Raw genomic sequence first — 23,653 nt, forward strand, 5'->3', positions numbered from 1 at the left:
TCTGAAGGGGTGACAGGTGGGTGTTTTCCTCAGATTCCCCCAGGCAGCAGGGCACCTGTCCCTGTGACAGGCGGAGCTCACGCCCGTCCCCTCACTGCAGAACCTCCCCCGCCCACCACCACCGCCCAACTGAAGAGATGAGCCTGGAGGAGTCATGAGCCCCAGCTTCCTTCCCACCTTGACTCAGTGGTAAAGAGTTTTTGAGAAAAGAAAAAGACTATTTGAAAAAAAGTCATTTATTTACTCTTTATGGAGGTTCCTTTATTTTGGTTTTCTTTGCAATCTGCAGTACTGCATTTATCAGTGAGATGTGTGCATTTTACTCCTGTAATGTTATCAGTATGATGTCACAGCTTTACTTCTCAATCTCCTATTGTTTCTTTGCTCCCGACTATACGATCAGTCTACTCCATTTCTTCTGTTAAATATTTCCATAATAGCCAGTCACACATGCTAGGCCTCATCTGTAGACTGAAAGATTGAACCATGAGCCTGTGGCTTGAGGAAGAATGCATGCTGTTCATTTTGAGGGTTTATTCATTTGTAGCTGGTTTCCCCGGAGCAGTCTACTGCTGTTTCCTTAGCTATGAAAGCACCTGAAGCAGGTGGAGGACGGTGGTCCCTTCCTCGAGGGGGAGGGGCGGGTGTCCCCCTTGTCATCAGGGGTCAGAAGAGACATGTGGGAAATGCTCTGTGTCTGAGAAGGGACCCGAAAGTGGGAGAGGGTGGGACGTGGTGGGGGAGGGTTTGGAGGGTTGGGTTGAATTCTGCACAGTCAATGTCAGTCTGAATCCACTTCCATGCATTCTAGGGCATTGGTCTGATACTGAAGTTGGTGGGGCTCCCATGAGGAACAATGGCACTGAGCCTAACAGAGACCCTGGGATGTACAAGGTAACTACTGTGGACTTTTCCACTTTTTTCAGAAACTTCCAATTTTGAGCAACACCCTGTCCTGGCCTTGTGTCTGTTGGGTGGGTCGTCCAGTTTGTCTGTGGCGTCGTTCACCTCTCAAATACAAGCAGCTCACCCAGGGGCTGACAGGCTTCTCCGTTACAAATCATCATCTTTGGGGGCCTCTCCCAAAGCCACAGGTGGTTAGAGGTGAAGGATGGCAGAACACTCACTGTGTGTGTGTGTCTTGTGTGTGTTTGTGTGTGTGTGTGTGTGTATTTGTGTACCCCTGCTCACCCATAGCGCACGTGGGGGAAATAACTCAAGGAAGCTGACAGCTCACTGCACACTGAAGTCTCTGGGCTGCCTGATTCCCACTGGGGTATGTACAGGTGCGATACGTATTGTGTTCGTATTGCGGTTAGATGATTAACCTGTGACAAGGTCTGTGGTCATCCTCACGACTGGAAACTAGGGGAAGCTCTCCGTTCACTTTTTATTATCTGCTTTGCGGTTTGGAATGTGCTTAGATAGGCCATGTTTCGTAAGTCATCCCTGTTTTACTTCTGCTGGTAAACGTGCTGTACAGAATCCCTCTACTTGTACCCTTTCCACAACTATTTTGAATGATCAAAGCTGTTGGTGTCGTGTCGCAAAACACACTCTGACACACACTTTCTGAAGGGGGGATGTTAGCGATTATCTGCATGACCGGTGCCCCACAAGCCCTTCAGTTGGGCTTCTAGGAGCTGGTCGTTTGGTCCGAAGTCACAGTGAGAGTAGGTTTCTTCTCTCATCACACGTTCGGGAGTTTTCCATCGGAAAGCGTATACAGTTTTGTGGATTCTCTAACTTATGCTTCCCATCTTAATTTCCTATTGGACAAAATTACTCTGGAGCTCAGTGTGCTGAAATGTCCGAGTGACTGTGTTTTAAGATAAGCACAGCTGCTGACTTATATAAGGGTTATTGGTATCAGGTTCCTTTTGGAAAACACTTTTCCAATTCCCTGTCAGATCACAGGCCCCTAATTCCTCAAGTGTGTTTGTGGCCATGGACAGAAACTGCAGAGAGCAGAAGACCCTTGTGTCAGGAAGTGAGGCAGCGTGGGGACAGTCAGGGGCTTGCAGGCAAAGGATTCACCTCGAGTGGCTCGGATTCCTGAGAAGAAAGGGCAGTTTCATCACATTCTCTCTCTTGTTAACAAACCAAAATATTCTGTGTGGTTGAGGAGGAAAGATGAAGTGTTGTCCAGGATCCCGATGCCTCCGTGTCTGGAGTGTCCTGCCTCACTAGCTTGCCATGCTCCTTTTTCATCTTTGAAGATGCTACTTCTTGCTAGTGAACATTGGCAGACATGGTTAGTGATGTTTGGTGACAGTAGGTTATTCCTGTAATATCCATTCCCCTCTCCCCCCTTGTTATAGTTGGCAGCAGTGGGGAGGGGTCAAGTTTTCTAGCCCAGATGCGGCTCTGCTGGAACGTGGTATTGAAGAAGGAGGCAGATGCTGAGAGCTCTTTCTTTGGGTTTCATCTCTTGGTGTTACAACTTCTGTCTGTCTTACCAAACTATTTTCCTGTCTGTCTGCAGGTGGGTCCAGATGTGAGAAGGTTTCCTCCGCCAACCTGCATGCCCTCCCATATGGGCCAAACTTTATCAGGCTTCATTGGCTCTGGGCCACCTCAGCCTCCTCCACCTTGGTTGACATGCGGGCCTCCCCCGCCCTTCATTCCTCCACCATGTGGTAAGATGATCTGGATTGCATGATGTGAGTTGTAGAGCGTATTCATCGTGTGACTACTTGTGTCGGTGGAGAAGATGTAGAGGAGGTACCACGAGGCTTTGCAATGCAAGGATCAACCTGAGTGAGGACACAGGAACATTCCTCAACTTTCTGTGGACATCCATTTCGTGGACTGTCTCGTTTCTCCATATAGAACTGGGCTGCAGGGGTCTGCCATTGAGAAGTGTGACAATGTGCAATAGACAGACATAAAAACACTGCCCAGGTTTACAGCACAGACATGATGTTTTGGGCTCTTGGCTTAATGGAGCACAGTCTTCACATCACTTACACGTCTGGAGGCCACAGTTGTCTAGCGTTATTGATTAGTTATGAAATCATCTCTAGTGTGCAGAGTTGTCATATCGTCAAGGGTGTGGGAGTGGTCTCTGCTTTGTCCACAGAGGTCAGTGGAGACCTGTGAGAAACGCTCTGCATGTGGAAGGGACCTGAGAGTGGGAGAGTAGAACAGGCTGGGGCAGGTGTAGAGGCTTGGCTTGAATCTTGCGTGGCCAACACCCGTCTGAATCCAGCTCTGTCTCTTGTAGGGCCTCGGTCCCATTCAGAAGCCTGTGGCGCTCAAGGGGACAACAGTGGCACCGCTCCCAAGGAGGTCCCAGAGAAGGACAAGGTAAATACGGTGGCTGTTTCCAGTTGTAACTATTTCTGGAATCCTGTTCCTGTCTGGGCAGCACCGTGTGTGGCCTTGTATCTGTTGGGTATATCTTGGGATCTGTGTGTGGTGCCGTTTATCTTTCAAATGCCATGTCTTCATGCCAGAGCCTACAGGCTTCTGTGTTTCCAGATTGTCACCTTAGGGATGTTTGGGTGGAACAAAGGCAGACTTGTGCTGAGGTCTTGACATTGCATGGGAAACCCGGCTGGGACACTGTTACATCCTGAAGTTCTCACGTCATACATGCTTTGTGCTTAACTATTTCCATACACTGAGCAGTGGGGCAGGTGCCATTGGTGTGAAGGAAGTGTCTCTATTGCACAATGGCAGACATGTATTTCTTACTGTTGTGAATGTCCAGAGTCCACATTTGTTGTTCCTGGAGGGATGAAACACCTCTCACTTCATGTGCAGTGTGTTGAGTTTGAGCTGACATTTCATTAGTTACGTAAACCAGTGAAGCAGGGCTGTGGTCCCTTGATTCATCATTATGGTTGGGGTCTGCCCCATCCTCTGCAACCTGTGGATACTTGGGGGAAGCCCTCTTGTCGGCTCAGGGAGGTGAGAATGAGAGACAGTGGCAGATGCTGGAGGCAGGTGTGGAGGTTTTGTGGGAATGTGGCTCAGTCACTTCCTATGGGCTCATCCTCTTTCTTTTCTGTGGCGTGGGTCAGAGATAGACGCTGGTGCGTCCCCCATGAGGAATAGCGGTCCTGCGTGCAGGCGTCTCATGTCGTGGGGGAGTGAATGTTGCTGAGGACGTGATCACTTTCTCCAAGTTGCTCAGGAGATCCATTTGATGGACTTCATCTTTCACTCCTACTGAGGTGGTTGGCAGGTCCCTTTGCGGTGAAGGAGAGCCTCTCTTCTCCGAGAGCTCGGCACAGCAGGTGTGCGCACGGACGCTGTACAGAGACCATATCCTGCGCTCTGGAAGGAATGAGGTCTAGTCTTAACGTTAGGAATTTAGGGTGTCTGAGAGAAGGGAGGGACACGTTCATTAAACCACACAGATGTTGTGTTCCGTATAAGGGAAGCACCAGCGATGTATCTGAAGGGCAAGAGAGGGAGCCGTGGGTCACACAGAAACAGGAGACTGTGGATGAGAAGCAGGATGGAGGTGCTCAGGGGAGTGGATGGTCTCTCTCAGGTAGAGCGGAGGCCATTCCTGGCAGGCCAGCAGCTTAAGCAGTGAGTGTGAAGGCAGAGTGAGGTCCACACCGAGTTGCTGCGTGTGTCTGTCACACAGTGTGAATAATGCAGTTATTTGCATGAAAATGTCATTGTTGGCATAAAGCTGTTCATTCATAATCTATAAAGGTTATTGTTTCCCTAAATTTTTGAAAGTTCTGAACTGTGTGAAAGAATGCCGTGGAGATGTGGGAAATTTAACTTGGTTCTTTGGGGATTCTTGTCTGCCTCAGTTTGTGTGCCCCCGTGTGAGAAAGTGAAGACAGGACTGAGATCAGAGAGCTGCTGCCTTGGCTTCAGCCTGAGTGAGGCTCTTAGTGGGGAATTCGGGGTTGACCAGGAGCCGCCCTAGCTCGAGCCCTGTCACCACCCTCTGCATCTGAGTCCCCTCTCTGCCGGCAGCTTTGCATCTCCCAGAACTTCTGCCACAGTATCCTGCGGATTTGCCTGTGTTGCTGATGTCTCAGCCCGAATGCCAGCTCTCCGTGGGGCCTACTCAGAGCCTCAGCTTTGTTTTCTTTGAAATGGGGAGCATATTGGTTTCTGAGGTCATTAGAGGCACAGGAGTTGAAGTACATAAAGAATCTGCAGGGACCCCTGGGTGGCTCAGGCGGTTAAGCATTGGACTCTTGATTTCCGCTGAGGCTGTGATCTCAAGGTTCTGAGATTGAGTCCCAGGTCGGGTTTGACGCTGAGTGTGGAGACCCTTAGGGTTTCTCTCTCCCCTCTCCTTTTCCCCCTTCCCTGTTCGCTCACAAGTTTACCCTTTCTCTTTGTTTTTTTCTCTCTGTTTCAAAAAAAAAAAAAAAAAAAAAAGAATGTGCCAAATATCTGGGATTTTGGCCACTCACCCTACTCACTGTTTAAAAAAATAGCTCCATGCAGATGATCATCAAAAGGTATTCATTTAAGACCTTGAAATTGCACTTGCAGTAGAACATCTCAGCCCAGATAGCTGTGATCCTCATTTCAACAACAAAGAAATGACCTCCTTTTTTTCTATTAAATTTCAGGTCCTAGCCAAGAAGGAAATAAAAGATACTTTTGAGAATGGGTACATTCAGACATTGATGTCTGAGATGTGAAGACAATTATTTTCTATTACATATAGACTCACAGAGGCAGCCACACACTCAGGTGTTCATCCAAGGCCTCAGATATACTATAGGAGGCAAATTGCATATGGCAGAACATAAGATCCCATTGAAATAATCCAAAATCTGTTTGACTTACAGGACAGTCAGTTTGAAGTTTGAAGATCTCCCTGAGCGGTAACAACCAGGCTGTGCAGAGTATATATGTTGTAAAGGTGTCAGATGAGCCTAATGGTCTGAATGCCTTCCCTGCCCATCCTGTCCCCTGTGCTCTGTCTCTCCTCGTATCCCCCCAATAAACCTTTCACGGTTCTGTCTGTGTGTCAGCGTCTGCCTTCACGAGGACCTACAGTCATTCCCCTCCAAGAGCACAGTGTGAATCCTGTACACACAGAAACAAACTGGCAGCAGTGGTGGTGATGGAGGATAGTAGCAAGATTACCCTTTGTGGCATCTTTACTGCAAGGGGCCCAAGCAGTCCTTCTGGGCAGGTGGACACACCCTGTATTTAGATCTGTTGGTGGTTGTATTAACTCTGGTGATAGATACCCTTGAGTACATGGTGTCTGCTTGTTTTGGGGGTGTGTGGTGATCAGCAGGATAGGTGTCTGTCCCCAGGCAGTGGTTGTTGTGATGGTGAGGAATGTATGAAGGGTCAGTAGTGGCCCCGGGAGACCGGTGAGGAGGCCCTGCATTACTCCAGGTTTTGTGCACTGGTTTCACCTCACCAGCTGCCTTGCAATAGCGGGTGGGCTCTGAGGGGCGCTGATGGTGGCAGTTTTCTTGGTAAGACCCCTGATGCCCCATAATCCCCCACAGTTTCCATATTGAGGGATGGGCAGGGAAGAGGCCAGTGACAGGAGACCCATTCCTCTCTCACCACGCAGAAGGAGTTGGGTGTATGTGTCTGTTGCTTCTTAGGTCCTTTACTCAAGTCCATTCTGCATCAGAGCTCCTGGATCGTGCAAAGCCCTCCTTCTCTCCAGGTTGTGGTAGCAGCCATCCTCCAGCAGCATTGGGGTCATGGCTGGGCCAAGGTCTCAAGGTCTGTCTGTCCACATTCTGCCCTGGAGAGGCGGGTAACTGCCCTGCTGCAGTCAAGGTCAGCCTGAGCAGCCTTCGTAAATGGGATTGTCATGCCCTGTGAGCAGGGGCTGGGCCGAATGATGGCAGGAGAGAGGGGGAGACAGGAGAGGTGGTCCCCTGTGGTGGTCCTGGACAGGGCTGCACAGAGCAGAAGGCCTGAGGGCCCAGGGAGAGATAGAGAAAGAGAATGTCAGGGAGAGAGACAGCGGGTAGTGGGGGGATTGGGCAAGTCCTAGAAAGTGAGAGGAAACATGAGAGGGAGAGAAAAGCAGAGACAAAGAGGAATTTCATAGATGAAAAGCAGTTGCTGGTCTAGGTGTGTGGAGGTGGACCATGGACCAGGGGGGAGGAGGTCTAGGTAGCTACTCTGAGCGTTGGGACTGGAGAAGGCGGGAATCCAGGGCGTCAGATTTCCCTGAGCCCAAACCTCCGACCTCTCTGGGGCAGAGCTGTGCAGAGGACGTTTCCCCTGGGAAGATGGGGACCCCTCCTTTTGCATTGTGGGGCCGAACCCTAGGATCTATCATGGATAGAGATGGCTTGGGTGGAACAGAGCACCCTCTGTCCCTCCATCTGAGGGGTCATGACTTTGAGCATTGCAGGGATTCCCAGGGAGGCCAGCAGAGGGCGCGCGCGCACCTCCAACAGGAAGGGGGCGGTTTCTCTGCGTGCGCAGCCACGGCCAGCAGAGGGCGCGCCATGGCCTTTTCTGACACAGGGCGCCTCAGAGCAGGAAGGGCTCCAGAAGCCCCCAAGGATCCGGCCCCTCTCTGGCTGCAGGGAATAGAGCGCCAAAGCTGCCATTTCAGTAGGTTCGGCCCCCACCCTGGGAAGACCCTGGGGCCTTTGCAGCAACTTGTCGCCTCCCGAGGTAGAGGAAGAAGCTGCCTTGTTGGCTGAGTGCTGAGGGGGCGGCTCTGGGCGGCTTCCCAGGACATGCTGGTAAGTGAGCAGCACAGTCGCTTGCATTTTGAGGGCTGTTCCCCTGGTTCAGTCCTCATTTTCCCTGCGGGTATTTGAACAGACCTGTTTTACTCAGGGATCCGTGGCTTGAGGGGTCCCGCGACGCCACATCAGAGATGCTGTGGTTGGCTTGTTACGATGCAGGCTTGTTTCTGGGGAGAAATCCTGAGCTAAACTCAGAGGAACGGGAGCCGCTTTCAGTGGGGACTTGAATGCACTAACTGCTGACTCTCAGGACTTCCTAAAAGAATGAGCTGGGGTCCCACTTCCCTAATTCTGCTGGAACCTGAGACCCAGGTAGAAACACAAACTGCCCTCCATTTTGTAACCTTAAAGGTAGAAACTCTGAGGGATTTATCAGCCGAAGTTGGTTTTGTTTGGGAAGGAAGAAGAATAGAATGTAGGACAAAGAAGCAGTGACTAACCCTTAGGCACATTGGGGAGCATCAGAGAGGCTCACTGTTTTCAGGCGAAAACGGGGCAATTTAGAAGGCTGTTAGGAACCAAAAGTCCATTGGAGGCATCTGGTAGTTCAAATCATTGTGGCTTCTCATGGTTGAGTCCTGTTGGGAGGTGGGGGCTGGGGGGAGGGGATGGAGAGATGAGAATAGAGTTCCTGTAGCTGGAATAGTGGAGTACTCACGTGCGAGGTCAAGTCCATGTCTTCCTGTTGGGTCCCCAGTTTATTCAGAGTGATAGTGTGTCCGAGCTCCCCCTGCCAAAACCTCCTGACTGTTTTGTGGCATTTCCCGTTACGACTTTTCACATTTCCCCGTTCTGATCAAGATTTGCCTTGAGGAGCAAAATAAGTCCGTCAAAGACAGATACTATATGATTTTAGTCATTTGTGGAATTTATGAAATAAAACAAATGAGCAACGAGAAGAAAAAAGAGGCAAACCAAGAAAACAGCCTTTTTACTATAGAGAACAACCTGTTGGTAATCAGAGGGGAGATGTTTGGGGGGATGGGTTCAATAGGTGATAGGGATTAAGTCATGCATTTGTGATGAGCACCAGGTGTTGCCTACAAGTGTTGAATCACTAGATTGCACACCTGAAATGAATATAACTGTGAGGTAATTGTAATTTAAAAAACTTTAAAAAAGTTTCCATGGAAGAATTTTTTTTAAAGATTTTATTTGTGCGTGTGTGTATGAGAGAGAGAGAGAATCAGGCAGAGGGAGAAACAGGCTCCCCGCTGGGCAAGGAGCCCAGTGTGGGACTCAGTCCTAGGATACTGGGATCATGACTCACTGGATCATGAGCCAAAGGCAGATGCTTAACCGACTGAGCCACCCAGGTGTCCCTGGAAGAATTTCTGATCAGCAGTCAAGTTCTTTGTATTTAGTGGTTTTGTGTTTCAGTGCCAGCAAGGTCTTTTTCTGGTGGCGTGTCTCATGTTGGAGGAAATGTGCATCACAGTTGTAAACTACTCAAGTGACACTTGAAGAACTGGGAAGGTTAGAAGGGAGAAACTCTCATGTACTTCCTGTGTGAAGTCTGTATCTGCTCGAGATTGAGACCAGTGAGCCAGCATCACCTCACTGGGGACACTGTTTCTACAAAGGATTGACAGACAGCAAGTACAGAATCAAAAGCAAGATGACAATTCCAAACCATGTGTTGGTTCTAACCCAGGACCCTAGGTTTGAAAGGAGCCAACTGAAAATATTTATTGGCAATTGTTTACCTGAAGGAAGACAGGTTTCTCCCTATGAAGGCAAACCCGGAGTCACGTGTGCCTCCTGGAAGTGTCTTCCTCAAGTGTCTGGGAGCAAAATAGTGAAATACTGTGAGAATGCACTAAATGAAATCACTGAGTACATCTGGGAATACAGATACACTGGGGAACATGAAGCATTAGAGAACTTGTTGCAAGAATAGGAATACTTCCGGGACATTTCAAAACAGTATTGTTATCTCAAAAGAGCTGTTTAAAACTCCATGTGTTATCAGTAATGGTCTGTTATGTTATAAATTCAGAAACCATGCATTTGGATTAGAATCCGGATGTTCAAACTATGCAATTATATAAGTATAGCACCATTTATTTATTCTGCTTTTGGTGAATAATTGTTTCCAGTTTTGTTATTCTGAACAATGCTGCAACGGACATTCTCACACGTTTCCTGGTGTGTAGGTTCAAGATTTTCAATAGGGCATATACATTTTCTAGTATTGGAATTTCTGGTTTGTAAGAATGAACATGTACAGTTTTGCAAGATAATGCAGAGTATCTTTCAAAATAGTTGTACCAATTGTACTTGTCCCAGTACTGCATAGAATTCCTATCTTCACCAATAACTGGTCTTGCCAAGCTTAATTTTTTGCCAACCTGATGAATGTAAAAGGGTTACTCTTTGTGGCCTTAAGGTGAATTTTTATGATTATTGAGGTTGAACATTTTTCATATTTTTATTCACGACTAGGATTGTTTTCTTCCATAAAATTCTAGTTTTGCCATTGGGCTATTTGCTTTTCTCTTTTTGTTATGTAGGCATTAGCTTTTCAAATATTCTGGATATTAATCTGTGGTTGGTTGTGCGTGTTACGAATAAAACATTCTTTGTTATCAGTTTTTGAATTCAGATAGCTGAGTTAAAATAATGAAGACTACCTAGATTTCAGAATCTGTTTGGTTCCTGATTTTCATATAAAAGTTAGCTGGAGTTTGAATGATAAAGTATAATTCAAAGATTTCATTCAAGTATTCTTGTTTCCTGGGATGCCTGTATCTTTTTCTGGTTTCTAATTTAATTTTTCTCTAAGGTATCTTTTTGTTAGCAAAAGTTCTTTTTTTTTTTTTTAAGATTTTTAAAATTTATTTGACAGAGACAGCCTTGAGAGAGGGAACACAAGCAGACGGAGTGGAAGAGGCAGGCTCCCAGCAGAGCAGGGAGCCTGATGCAGGGCTGGATGTGGGGCTGCATCCCAGGACTCTGGGATCACGCCCTGAGCTGAAGGCAGACGCTCAACGACTGAGACACCCAGGCATCCCAGCAAAAATTCTTAATTTTAACGTTGTCATGCTTACCAATTTTCTTTCTGAAGAATGCTTTTTTGTCTTGGTGAAGAAGTATTTTCTCATCCTGGGATCATAAAGATATCTTTCTATATATTCTTCTGCAAGTTTAACCAGTTTTATCTTTCATTTTGAAGTCGGTAAATCCATTGGAAATTAGATTTTGTGTATGGCAGGAGATAGAGATCTACCATGTGGATGACCAGTTGTCCTGACATCATGTATTTCATACACCATTCCCCAGTGATCTGTAGTGCCCCCTGTGTCATGGATGAAGTTCTCATACATTTGTGATTCTGGTCTGGGTGCACTAGTGGTAGTCATTAGTCTCCCAGCATGAATAACACCCTATCCTAAATCTTATAGCTTCATAATAATTCTTGATATCTGGTGGGGCAGTTCTCCTTTCCTTATTCCTTTTTTCCCCCTAAAGATTTTATTTACTTATTTTTGTGCACATGGGAGGGGGTGCAGAGGGAGAAGCAGAGTCCCGCCGAGCAGGGAACCCGATGTGGGACTGGATCCCAGGACCTGGGATCATGACCTGAGCCGAAGGCAGATGCTTAACCGAATGAGGCCACTCAGGCGCCCTCCCCTTTCCTTGTTCTTCAGAAGCATCTTGGCTGTCTATGGGTCTTTGCTCTTCCGTATCAAGTTTAGAATTAGCCTGTCATATTTCTTGCAAACTCATATTGGGATATTAATTGCTGCTGCATAAAATATACAAGGCAATTGGAAAAGTATTGACTTTTTTTATGATTTTGAATTTCTCTGTCTATAAACATGGCATGTTTTTTTTTCATTTGTCTTTAATGTTTTTAATAAATTAAAAATTCTGTTTCTTTAAAGAAACCAAACAAAAACAAAACAAAAACAAACAAAAGGAATCAGGGTGCAGTTAATAGTTTAGGTAAAAGAAAGACTTTTGAATTCTGAAACTTCTAAAACTCTAGAAATGCTCACAAGATAAAAATGAGGCTATTTCTGGAAAGGTCATACTCCAAAGAGGTTTCCTCCTTTGCAAGAGACTGGGAAATGCAGGAAAAGGCATGTTCTTTGCACAAAAGAGGTAGGAGGAGCAACAGTGAGAAAAGGAATGCAGGCCTGGTCTGGACATGTGGGGGAAAGCTGTCTCCCCAGATGTTTTCTCTTTCAATTTGGGAAGTATTTATGTTCTCGTGACCAGATGGTGTCCAGGTCCAGTCAGGGTCTGGTGCCTTCTTTAAATGTGTCCCGTGGACCCAAGAGCCCATTCCCTGGGATTTGGCAGCACAAGGTTTGGTTAGCAGTATCCGATAAGGTCCTCTCAAGGGAGGTTGAAGAGAATCTCTGTGGAAGTGTCTTTCCCAAGAGAAAGAATCCCCAGCTTGCAGGGTGTGATGTAATTATCCCCTGGGAGTGGACACTGAAAAGATTGCTCTGCTACAACATGGTTCATTTTAATAGAAACAACTAGATCTTTGCATTATTGAAATATATCCCCTTTTCTCAACTCCAGGTCAAAAGGGGGCAGAGGTCAAATGCATGGATATCCAGTGACTATCTCCAAGGTTGGGAGTCAGAGCTCCAAAGGGGATGGCCTTGAGATTTAGAAGAAGTATTGGCAATGCCTTTGGCCCAGGTCATTGGAAAGTCTCTGCAGATTTTGCCAATTGGGTCCCCAGTGTTGCCATTATGGTGTTGGACCAGTTGTGAGGTTAGGGGATAGTAATGTACAATGAAAGTATTGTAAAACCGGCCAAAGATCACAAACTCAGTGAAATGCCTGCACGGTAGAATGGGTTTTCTGGTCATTGTGGTGTTCAAGAGAGCTTTTCCCGGAGGGAGAATTTTTTCTAACAGGATTTTAGCCACACAAGAGTCATTGGCCTTTCTACAAGGGAAAGCTTTGGTCCAGTGAGAAAACATAGGCACATTGACTAACACAAACTTATTTCCATGAGATGAGAAAGTTGCATGAAATCCACTTGCCATATCTCAAATGGTTCATTGAGCAGTCTAAAATGCCCAGGGGAGGTATGGATTTGTTTTCCAGGATCGTATTTTGGACAAGTGGGAAAGGAAGGTTGGCACTTTCTGCAGTCTTCTTAGCATTTCCCCACCAATACTGGTTCATCAACGCTATCAGTTTGTCAGTAGACCAATGGTTTAATGTTTGTACAGTTGTCAGGAGTGGGAATTTTAGAATTTTGGAGATGGCCATATTGTTATTTGATCCAAACCAGAATTCTATCTTCTTATCAAACAGTCATCAGATTCCCAACATTGTTTCTCCTTGTCTGGGCCCAGTTGTTGGCCATGTCTGCTCAATTTTTCCCTATTGTCAGTTGGTCGGACAATCCTTCAGAACATGACAGAGGTCTGGCTCTCGGTGTCCTTTTGAGCAGCTTTTTTGGGCAGAACTATAAGCCAGGTGGTTTCCTTTGGCCTCCAGAAAGTCAAGTGCAGAATATCCCTGGGACCTTAATAATAGCTAGATCTGCAGGCAAAAGCATGGCATCTGATGAATTTTAGACCTAGCAGCCATTTTTAATCTCATCCCCATTGTAAGGAAGGAAACCTCGTTTCTTCCATAATATTCCAAAACCATGAGCTAGCTATCCAAAGCACATACCGAGTATCACCTTACATGTTTGCAGTGCTGCCCTCGGCTACAATAGAAGCTGCCTTAAGGACACAGAACTCATCCTGCTGGGCTGAAGTAGCCAGAGGGAAAGGTGCTGCCTCAGTGTCCTCAAAGGGAGTTGTGGTAGCTTAGCTGGCGAGATATTTATCATTTTCCTCCTCTAAGTAAGAACCATCAGGAAAGCATGAAAAGTCTGCTTTGGTTAGAGCAGTTTGCTGAAAATTGTCACAGGGAGTCAACAGGTGACCTGTCAGTTTCAAGCGGCTGTGGGGGGGTTTCATCTGTGAAGGAGGGGAGAAGGGTGGCAGGGTTGAGGCTTTTGGAACCAGAAAGAGTTATGTGAGGAGTGGTAACCAGGAGGATTTCATAGGAGGTGAGGTGACTGTCTGGAAAATGTTGAGTGTGAGGAGAGTTCAGAAGGGCTTCTAGTACATGGGGTGCAGGGATGGTTAAAGGGGATGTTGTGATGAATTCTTCAGTGGCCTTATCCCAGAGGGCAGTGGCAGGAATGGCTCTGAGGCAGGGGGGTATCCCCCAGCCATAGCATCTACCTGTTGACTCTAATACCTTATGGGGTGATGGTGGTCCCTGTGTTTTGGGGTGAGCACATCAAGGGCATTCCTTCCCTGTTACACAGAGGAAAAAGGGAAGTTGATCATTAGGAGGTCTGAGGTCAGGGGCTGTTGGTACACTTTTGTTTAAGGCTTCAAAGGCTAGGCCATCCCCCTTTTTCTGATTAATTGTGTTAGGTTTGTCAGTTTTTAGTAAAGCATATAGTGGCCGAGCCTTATGAGAGGTTTGGAATCCATTGTCGACAGTAAGCCTGGTCATTGGTGCTTAGTTTTAGGTCGTGAGAAATTGAGGATGCCTTGAGTCTGCCTGATCCAGATGTCGTCCTTGTTCTGAAATCAGGTGACCTAAATACCTAAGCTGAGTTTGAGCAAACTGCAGTTCTTCTTTTGAGACTGTATGTCCCTTTTAAGGCCCAAAGTTTTCCCAGGTGGATGCTGTCTTCAGTGAAGAGGTGAGAGGAGGGGAGCAGAGATGTCAATCATCTACGTGTTGTAACTGAGGAGACCCCACAGCACACTTTGTATAATCCAAATCAGCCACTAAGGTCTGTAGGAAAGAGGAAGCACTTTGGAAACCGTGGGCCATTACAGTCCAGGTGTATTGCCGTTATCTACAGGACAATGCAAATAATCCTGTCTGTCCTTATCAACTGAAATACTAAGGAATACAGCACATAAGTCAATGACAGTGAAGACTTTGCTTTCACTTGGAATGGATGTCAGAGTGGGAGGGTTGGGCATAAATGGATGGCAAGGGTTTACAGTGCTAATTATTGCTTGGAGGTCTTAGAAAAAGTCCCATCCTCAGCAGTTGGGCTTTCTGACGGGTATCATAGAGGTGTGACATGGAAAGGTGCAGGGGATCATGAGGCCTTGATCCTTGTAACCCTCTATTAGGGGGTTGATGCCTTGAAGGGCTTCTTAATTTATAGAATTTACTTTGCTGAACGACACCATTATAATACCATTAGCTTATGATTTTGACTGTTTTGTCATAAACTATATTTTTATTAAAAAATATTGTTTCTCCATGAAATTCAATTTTGTTTCTCCCTTCTTCTAGGTATAGACTCAAGTATTTGAAGGTAAGATTTCAGTGTTCTGTTTTCCTGGTAATTTTTTCTTGATAGAACTGTTTGATGTGGTTTCTAATCCAGCTAGAAGTTAATACGTGACTTGTCTGGTTAGCCCCTTAACTCTTGACAGTTACTTTTCCTGGTTTGCAGCCCCAGTGACAGCAGAGATTGAGTTGCCACCAATTGAGACAGGTGACCAGGTGGAGGAACTGACTGCACAGTTAGAAGCAGATGAGTTTACCTCTGGTTAGAAATGTTTAAGAAGCCAGTGACTTTGTGAGTGTGAAATCTGGCAGGAATACGTTGGCATGACCTGGCTATTGTGGGAAATGTACAAATTAAGGCACTCTCTGAGCCTGTCCGGAAGCTCAAGGCTTAGAGAAGAAGCCAAATATTGCCAGGCAAAGTGTATGTCATGAGAGGTTTAAAAAGCATGTGTTAAAAGTCTTGAGGGGAGGGAGGCTAAGGCCAAAGTGAGTGGAAGTGGACAGGACGCAAAATGGGGATCGTGAATTGTGTATGGGCTTCAGGGACTGTGGTGGTTAAGTGACCTGGCACATAGTAGGTCCTCAAATGCTGGTGTGTCTATGGTGAATACAGCATTGGTGGAATAGAAAAGGTGATCTCTGGGCAGCAGAGCTCTCCCATTGTACAGATAGGTCAGGTTGCAGTTTGGGGTCAAACAGTAGAATTAAATGCATGTGAGAAGATTCTGGAGTCACAGGACCTGTTCTGGGTGCTTTACATGTGCTATCCACTTATAAGGTGAGCATTTCCTGGGTGTTGTTTACCAGTAATGCAGGTGGTGACATTTGCATTTTGGCCCTTCAACATCTTGTGATTTAGGAAGATTAGGAATTAGCCAGGGCCTCTAGCCACTAGGTGGTAAAGCAGAGATTGTGCCCAAGTGTGTTTGATTTTCAGACCATGTTCCCCTGAGCATCCCACTCTGGTTTTCATGGAGGGGACTCTGCTGGGTAGCAGGAAGACATTGGAGGCCTCTGAGTACCAAAGAAGTGACATTTAGAATAATTACTTTCTTATTATTTTTCAGGGGTGGGGGTGAAAGTGGGGGAAAACCTGGAAGAATTTAGGTGGGTTATTTTTGTTTTTTGACCTTTGTTTTTAAATTAATTGCACTGATTTGTTTTTTCAATAATGGGGGACAGAATATAAGGAAATAGGGTACTTGATTTTTCTCTGTTTCTCCGCTGGTGATGACAGCAATTTGAACTGCTCGTATTTTCTAAGAAGAGTGTTGCTTAATGATGGAATATTAGGCTAAGAGCTTTTACTGTGTTTCCCCAAAAGATTAACCTCATTGAAATGAGGTCCTAATTTTCCTATTTGTTTCCAACATTTAATGCTACTAACTGAAACGTGCTTTTTTCAGGGACCCCTTTAATGCTCAAACATTACATGAGCCCATAGTGCCAGATCATACACCTTTGCTGTTGATGCAGAGGGTAATCTGATTTTATTGGTTTTGGAACTAATCTTAGAGATTGCCTTTTTATCTTTTTGGTTAATTTAGATCAATTTTCTGAGAAGATTAAGAATTGCATGAAGGAAAATGCAGAACTTGCAGAAAAAATAACCATTTTTGAACAGAAGGTATAATCATCCCCCCCTTCTTTTTCATTTTTATGGTTTCACCTGGAGTGTCCACTTCCTGTTCACTGATTTGGCCAGTTCCTCTTTCATCCTGGTTTCCCCTTTCATTCCATTCTATACGAGGCTGAATTCAAAGCAAGTATCATATACGTAAAGTACTGCTTCCTTTATTTCCATAATGACTTAACCATGGCAGATAGGTTTTGCTGTTACCATAATTAAGTTTTTGAATTCTGAATCCTCTCTTACATATTTGTATAGATCAATGAAGCAAAGAAATGTGCTCAAGAAACCTTGTGGCAAAATAAGCTTCCCTCTTATGAAGCCCACAGACTAAAGGTAAAAAAAAAAAATCCTTTCTTTGTCCTGGATTACACTCTAAAAACAGAGGGAAAAGTAATGAGCATGTATTCCTGATGTCTGTATGTTCTGTTGAAGAAGGATATGGAGACCCTTGAGAGAGCTAATGAAATCCTTAGTGACATCATTCAAAGTGTGCATGCTCAGTTGCAATCTGAGCGAGATCAGAATGTCTTAGTGTCATGACTGTCATACATCTGTCATTGTTTGTTAAACTGTAGATATTGGGTAGGAAATATCTGGAGGAAAACTGAGGTATACTATGATGGTATCTTGCTGCAGACAAGATGGGAGTTTATGGCTGGCAGGTGACTGGGGGCGCCAGCAGTCCCAAATCCTGTGAACTCAGTTTTCCTCTCCCTCCTTCCCCACCTCCAAGCTGAAATCCTTTCCCAGGAGACAATATCCCGACAGTGGAGCAATTCAGATCATTGTTTTTGTTGTTCAGCATGGTTTGCATTCTTCTCAACTCGTGCCTTTGAGGTAGGTGGCAGGAGTTCCTTGGGAACTGTAGGAAATGTCCAGTAGTTAACTGCCCAGTGTTAATGGCGCCATGTCCAGGAAAGAGGTCTCTATGGCAATGTCATGGCCCCAGGCTTGAACTGAAAAGTCAGGGCTCACAAGAGAAACTAGACATGTCAGGAAGCCGTGCTTCATCCTTATGTTTAATGAGTTGGTCAGGCCTGGTTTTCTACAATGTAATGAAATAAGCATATGCCATCCCAGTCACCAGAGCCTGGGCCTTGGTGGACACATACTGCATCTCATGTGTGCTTTTTATATTTATTTGATGTATTGATGAGTAGGAATAGAGAGCTGTGAAGAGAAGCTCAGAGTTGCTGAAGACTTGCCAGCAGGCTGAAGTCTGTTTTTAGTCCCTTATTTGGGGGGGGCGGGGGCATCAATTCTTCCCTGTGATTGGATTTGTGGATGTTCCATTTATGGGGAACATGAGTGGGGACATTTGAGTCCTGCCTTCACATTCTGGGGAGGGAAGAAAGGCAGAATTTCACATGGGGTACCAGGTAATAGATGTTTCCTTCTCCTCCTAGGAAGCTGGGACTGAAAGAATGTGAGCAGGGGAGAAACTGAAATTGGCTGCAGGAGAGAGAGGAGCTGAACTCGCTTGTAGTTCCCTAACACCAGCAGCTCACAGAACACCTGATGGCTTATTTTGAAACTGTATAATGTTTAGACCCAACTCACACACAAATAGACACCACTGTTCAGAGATTTTATGTACAAAAAAGTATTTTCCAGGTGTTCAGGTGAAAATATTAATTAAAAAATAAAGATTTCCTGATCCCCAGTGCTGGCCAGACTATGTGGAAATGTGGTTCCCGAACGTGCTTCTGGAGGTGGTATAAATTATTATAAACCTTAAGAAGCAGTTTGGTGTAGGATGAATTACATCAACAAATATGACCATGCCATTTTAGAGACCTGCTTGTAGCCCTGAGAAACAAGGTAAGGATATGAGGAAAAGGGGAATCAAACTTTGATGACAGATACTCATTGCAGGATAAATGAGGGAGCTGCCATGATTGGTAAGGAGGTCTTACCAGCTCAGATCCCCACAGGCATCAAAGAGTGAATACGACCTGATGTAGCACTAGCTTCGAGCCTACTGTATTTTGATAATCATGTGAAATATGTCTTCTATGATGGCAAGCTGTATATGAGAGTTCAGTTCTTCTAACAGGAACCTGGGCAGACTGAAGCCCTACTCCACGTGGGGCTCCACCTGATGAAAGCAACTGTCAGGCCCAGGAACAGAACAGAAGAAATGCACGGACAGCTGCAGCAGCAAGAGCTCCCCTTCAGACACCAGGGAGCCTGTGTTCTGCCCAGTGTTTTCCGAATCCTGTGCCACCTAATGCAGACCATCCGTGGACCCCTGACTCTCTGAGCGTGGGTTTTTGATGCATGTGCTGGCTCTTTCAGATCACTCTTCAGGAGAAGGCAGCTCGGGACAACTGGGTAAGAGTGTTTTCTCTCCTCCTCTTGTGCACACTCTGCCACAGCCGAACATGCGGGTGTTTCTCTCCCACATCTCAGGGCTCCTGATCCGGAGAGGGTGATGATGGAGAAGAGCAGGGAGGTGGCCCACTCGAAACACAAGTACAGGATTTTGACAGACTTCTTTTAAGGGCATTGTGAGGTTTTTAAGGTGAGGCTGTTTGTTTTCCAGTGGAGGCCTGAGTGTGGTAATTCTTAGTGAAATTGATTCATCTCAATCTTCCAAGACTGGAAGAAATCCAAAGACAGAGCCACCAGAGGAATCCAGGAGGACCTGACAGGGAGATCCCTCTGTGGAGAGGTAAGGAGCACATTGTGAAATGCAGCAGTTGAACTTCTGCTGCAACATCCCTACAATCGGCTGCTTCCTCCAGTGGGTAAACGCTGTGTCTCCTGGAAACAATCACAAGAGGTTACTAGAGGAAACAGGTTGTCCCACAGAGGTGACAGGACTCTGTTTCCTCAGGTGCCCCCAGGCAGCAGGGCTCTTTGGGTCTGGCCCTGAGTGGTGGATCTCACACCCCTCTGCTGACTGTGGGCCCCCGGGCAACCTGTCTGTTACATTTAACTGGAGAGTGGGCTTGAGAACGGACATGGGTCAGGGACCCTTCCATCTTGAAGGCTGTGTTTTTCTTTCATTTGAGAAAAAAAACATGAATTATAGATGAGAGGCCATATGTCCTGGTAAGCTTTCTTGATTTGTCTTTGTGGATAAATATTCCATAGAAAATCTGCTTTAAGAAAGCAGACATTTCTTTAATACAAAAATTTTTTGTACTGTGAACTATAGTACCCCATTAGGGAAGTGAATCCTTGTATAATTTCACTCCTCTACTGTTATTAGGTAGTGTCATGCTAAAAGTGTACAAGTATTAGTCTCTTTATTCATGAACAGAAATTACCTTAACATATTCCCCTGTCAGATACATAGAGCAGATAATATACAGAACATCTGAATAATCCACCCATAGCTTGTAGAAAGGACAGGTGCTATTCATGCTGATGGCTTACTGATGTAAGGATTCTTAATCTGTCATCAATTTTCATTTCCTGTAATATATATTAGGAACCCCTTGTTTCATTGTTGATTTCCACTTAGTTGATCTCTGACCTCTCCACAGTTGGATGATTATCAAATAGCTAACCAAGGCTTTGTAGAGCCTTCCTTAAGACTGAGGAGAGAGGTCTTCCCCCTAATCCAAAGGGGTCACCTGAGGCATGTGGGAAACCCTCTGTCTCTCACAAGGGAACTGCGTGTAGGAAGCAGTGGAAGATGGTGGAAGACATGGAGGTTTGTTTGTTTCCCCCACTCCCTTCTCTGGCCTCTATCAAATGCAGGACCTGGTACAGCTTCCCTGAGAAACAATAACTCTGGCCCTAGTATGGACACAGAGAAGGGCAAGGTAAGTGATATGACCATTTTCATTTGTAACTATTTCAGGAAACTTTTCGCTCTCTCCCGGCCGTGTCTCTAGTTAGTGTGTTCTGGGATGTATCTACTGTATTAATTACTTACTTACAGGGAGATATCAATGGAGTAATGACTAATCAGCTGATGATTAGTATGACTGTGATGTCATATACATTTGGTATCTTTTAAGTAAGTTTTAAGGGGGAAAAGTGAGATCACTCAGCTAGCACCAGAAGGTCTCACACAAATAACTTATAGCTGGACTTGAATTGAACATTACTTACCAACACCATATACCCATATACAACAGATAAAAAAAACCAACCCCCACCCCCGTAACCTTAAAAGATACAACAAATACTTACTGTTGTCCTCCCAAATCCCAAAAACAGAACTATGTATATGCAACAGAAGGTTAAACATCTAAAATTCTATATAATTGACTACATAATCCCACTTATAACACCAGCATATTTTAATTTAGAATCTAACTTCCCCTATTGAATAATCTTACCATTCTAAACAAGCAATACTTAAATTTCACAACAAATTAATATCATGAGTGACACCTGTTAATGTAGCTTAATAAATAAAGCAAGGCACTGAAAATGTGTGCATGAGTCATTAGACTGCATAAACACAAAGGTTTGGTCCTGGCCTTGTCATGAATTCTTAGTAAGATTACACATGCAAGCCTCTGCATCCTAGTGAAAATGCCCTCCAAATCACAAATGATTAAAAGAAGCAGGTATCAAGTGCATTATAGAAGCAGCTCACAACTCCTTGCTCAAGCACACCCCCACGGGATACAGCAGTGATAAATTAAGCCATGAATGACAGTTCAACCACGCTACGTTAAAATAGGGTTGGTGAATTTTGTGCCAGCCACTGCAGTCATTTGGTGTAAAACATGTTAAAGAAAGATGTTTCCATACAAAACTTAAGACTTAACTAAGCCATGAGAAGCTACAATTACCACAAAAATAAGCTGCGAAAGTGACTTTAATAATTCTGACTACACAATAACTAAAACCCAAACTGGGATTAGATGCCCTACACATAAAATCACTCAACAAAGTCATTCGCCAGAGCACTACTAGCAACAGCTGAAAACAACGGACTTGGCAGTGCTTTATACCCCATTAGAGGAGCCTGTTCTGTAATTGATAAACCTCACCACCCCTTGCTAATTCGGTCTACATACCGCCATCTTCAGCAAACACTTAAAAAGGAAAAAAAAAAAACACAAACCTTACACAGAAAGAACTTAGGTTAAGGTGTAACCCATGGAGTGTGAAGAAATGGGCTACATTTTCTGTGTAAGAACACAACACCCACAAAAGTTTTTATGAAACTAAAAACCAAAGGAGGACTTAGTAGTAAATTAAGAACAGAAAGCTTAATTGCATTGGGCCATGAAGCATGCACACACAGCCCATAACCCTCCTCAAGTCATAGAACCTAAATATATTAAAAGCAATTAAAATTTATTTAAAAGTATTAATACCAAAAATATTTAACTCCTAATCTATTAATAGAAGCAATACTGCTAACATGAGTAACAAGATTTCTCCTTCCATAAGCTTATATCAGAGCAGATAACCACTGATAGTTAACAAAATAAAACTAATCTAATAAATCACTTACCGAACTAATTGTTAATCCAACACAGGCATGCAATTAAGATAAGATTAAAAGAAGAAAAAGGAACTTGGCAAACGCAAACCCTGCCTGTTTACCAAAAACATCACCTCTAGCGTTTCCAGTATTGGACCTGCCCACTGACATTTGTTAAACGGCCACGGCCACGGGATCCTGACCCCGACCCCGCAAAGGGAGCATAATCATTTGTTCTCTAAATAAGGACTTGGATGAACAGCCACACAAAGGGTTAACTGTCTCTTCCTTACGATCAGTGAAATTGACCTCCCCGTGAAGAGAGGGGGGATAGAAAAAAATAAGACCAGAACACCCTTTGGAGCTTGAATTAACTAGCCCAGAGAAATTCAATCTAACTGGCCAGGGATAATAAACTTCTATTTGGGTTAGCAGTTTAGGTTGGGGGTGACCTCGGAGAACAAAATAAACTCCAAGTGATATAAACCTAGACTTGCCAGTCAAAATATCTTATTTGTTGATCCAAAAAATTTTGATCAATGAAACAAGTTACCCTGGGGACAACAGCACAGTCCTATTTGAGAGGTCATATTGATGTTTTACCAGGACATCCCAACCGTGCAGCAGCTGTGAGGGTTTGTTTCTTCAGTCCTGTGGGATCTGAGTTCAGACCAGAGTCATCCAGGTCGGTTTCTATCTATTAAATAATTTCCCCCAGTTTGAAAGGACAAAAGAAATAAGGACTATTTATGAAGCACCTTAGACTAATAGATGATATTATCTTAATCTAACCAGTTGACTTCAAATCATGCCCAAGAGAAGGGCTTGTTAGGGTGGCAGAGCCTGGTAATTACATAAAACTTAAGCCTTTATTCCCAGAGGTTCAATTCATCTCCCTAACATAATGTCTGTAGTCAACATTCTCTTGCTAATCATTTCTATCCTTCTCACCATGGCCTTAACCCTAGTAGAACGAAAAGTATGAGGGTAAAGGACCAAATTATGGAGGCCCATATGGCCTTCTACAACCCATTGCCAATGCCGTGAAACTTGCCACTCAAGAACCACTACAACCACTCACATCCTCTACATCCATATTTATTATTGCACCATTTTAGCCCTAACACTTGCTTTAACTATATGAATTCCCCTACCCATCCCATACCCACTTATTAATATAAACTGAGGTGTGCTATTCATATTAGCTATATTGAGCCTTGCAGTCTACTCCATCCTCTGATCAGGATGAGCCTCAAACTCAAGATATGCCTTAACTGGGGCTCTTCAAGCCATAGCTCAAACGATCTCATATGAAGGAACACTAGCAATTATCCTTTTATCAGTCCTACTAATAAATGGATCTCTCACACTGTTGACACTAATTATGATTAATCTTCCCTGCATGACCATTGACCAGAATACGATTCTTCTCAACCCTGGCAGAAACAAGCTGAGCCCCATTTGACCTAAGAGGAGGAGAATCAGAACTAGTATCTGGTTCAACACTGAATATGGAGCAGGCCCATTTGCCCTATTCTTCCTAGCCAAATATGCCAACATCATCATCATAAATATTCTCAGAACAATTTTATTCTTTGGCACATTCCACAGCCCATATATACCAGGACTACATACCATTAATTTCAC

General features: G+C 44.8%; 3 protein-coding genes across 9 annotated transcripts in view; 2 read left to right on the forward strand and 1 right to left on the reverse strand.

Annotated features, from left to right (window-relative positions):
* LOC148110530 (uncharacterized) overlaps positions 1–5,956 on the forward strand; it is a 49,549-nt gene extending 43,593 nt beyond the window's left edge. For all 4 annotated transcript variants that reach the window (XM_087865640.1, XM_087865641.1, XM_087865647.1 and 1 more), the window contains 4 exons: positions 812–894; positions 2,486–2,639; positions 3,227–3,309; positions 5,781–5,956. In XM_087865640.1, the coding sequence (XP_087721766.1) occupies positions 812–894; positions 2,486–2,639; positions 3,227–3,309; positions 5,781–5,801 (341 nt within the window). In that variant the 3' untranslated portion in view covers positions 5,802–5,956. The remainder of the gene's footprint in view (positions 1–811; positions 895–2,485; positions 2,640–3,226; positions 3,310–5,780) is intronic.
* A 2,632-nt stretch (positions 5,957–8,588) lies between these two features.
* LOC123775570 (uncharacterized) overlaps positions 8,589–23,653 on the reverse strand; it is an 85,001-nt gene continuing 69,936 nt past the window's right edge. For all 3 annotated transcript variants that reach the window (XR_015726211.1, XR_015726212.1, XR_015726208.1), the window contains one exon: positions 8,589–19,371. The gene's annotated coding sequence lies outside the window, so the exon portion shown is untranslated. The remainder of the gene's footprint in view (positions 19,372–23,653) is intronic.
* LOC123775572 (transport and Golgi organization protein 1 homolog) lies at positions 16,528–18,762 on the forward strand. 2 transcript variants are annotated; one of them, XM_087865754.1, is made up of 4 exons: positions 16,528–16,599; positions 16,861–16,938; positions 17,339–17,442; positions 18,662–18,762. In XM_087865754.1, exons 1-4 carry the CDS (start codon positions 16,549–16,551, stop codon positions 18,705–18,707), a joined length of 279 nt encoding a protein of 92 aa, XP_087721880.1. In that variant the 5' UTR covers positions 16,528–16,548; the 3' UTR covers positions 18,708–18,762. The 2 variants fall into 2 exon arrangements, with proteins under 2 accessions (XP_087721880.1, XP_087721881.1); XM_087865755.1 differs by lacking the exon at positions 18,662–18,762 and adding an exon at positions 18,012–18,148.

Source organism: Ursus americanus, chromosome 2 (assembly GCF_024610735.1).
Source record: "Ursus americanus isolate L20-20 chromosome 2, mUrsAme1.1.p, whole genome shotgun sequence".
Lineage (NCBI taxonomy): Eukaryota > Metazoa > Chordata > Mammalia > Carnivora > Ursidae > Ursus > Ursus americanus.

Bases quoted from the DNA above. Each gene is read 5' to 3' on its own strand.
- LOC123775572 (XM_087865754.1), top strand. From the start codon at position 16,549: ATGAAGGAAAATGCAGAACTTGCAGAAAAAATAACCATTTTTGAACAG. The intron at 16,939-17,338 runs GTAAAAAAAAAA...CCCACCTCCAAG, and splicing joins ATGAAGCCCACAGACTAAAG to CTGAAATCCTTTCCCAGGAG. The intron at 17,443-18,661 runs GTAGGTGGCAGG...TTCTTCTAACAG, and splicing joins TCTCAACTCGTGCCTTTGAG to GAACCTGGGCAGACTGAAGC.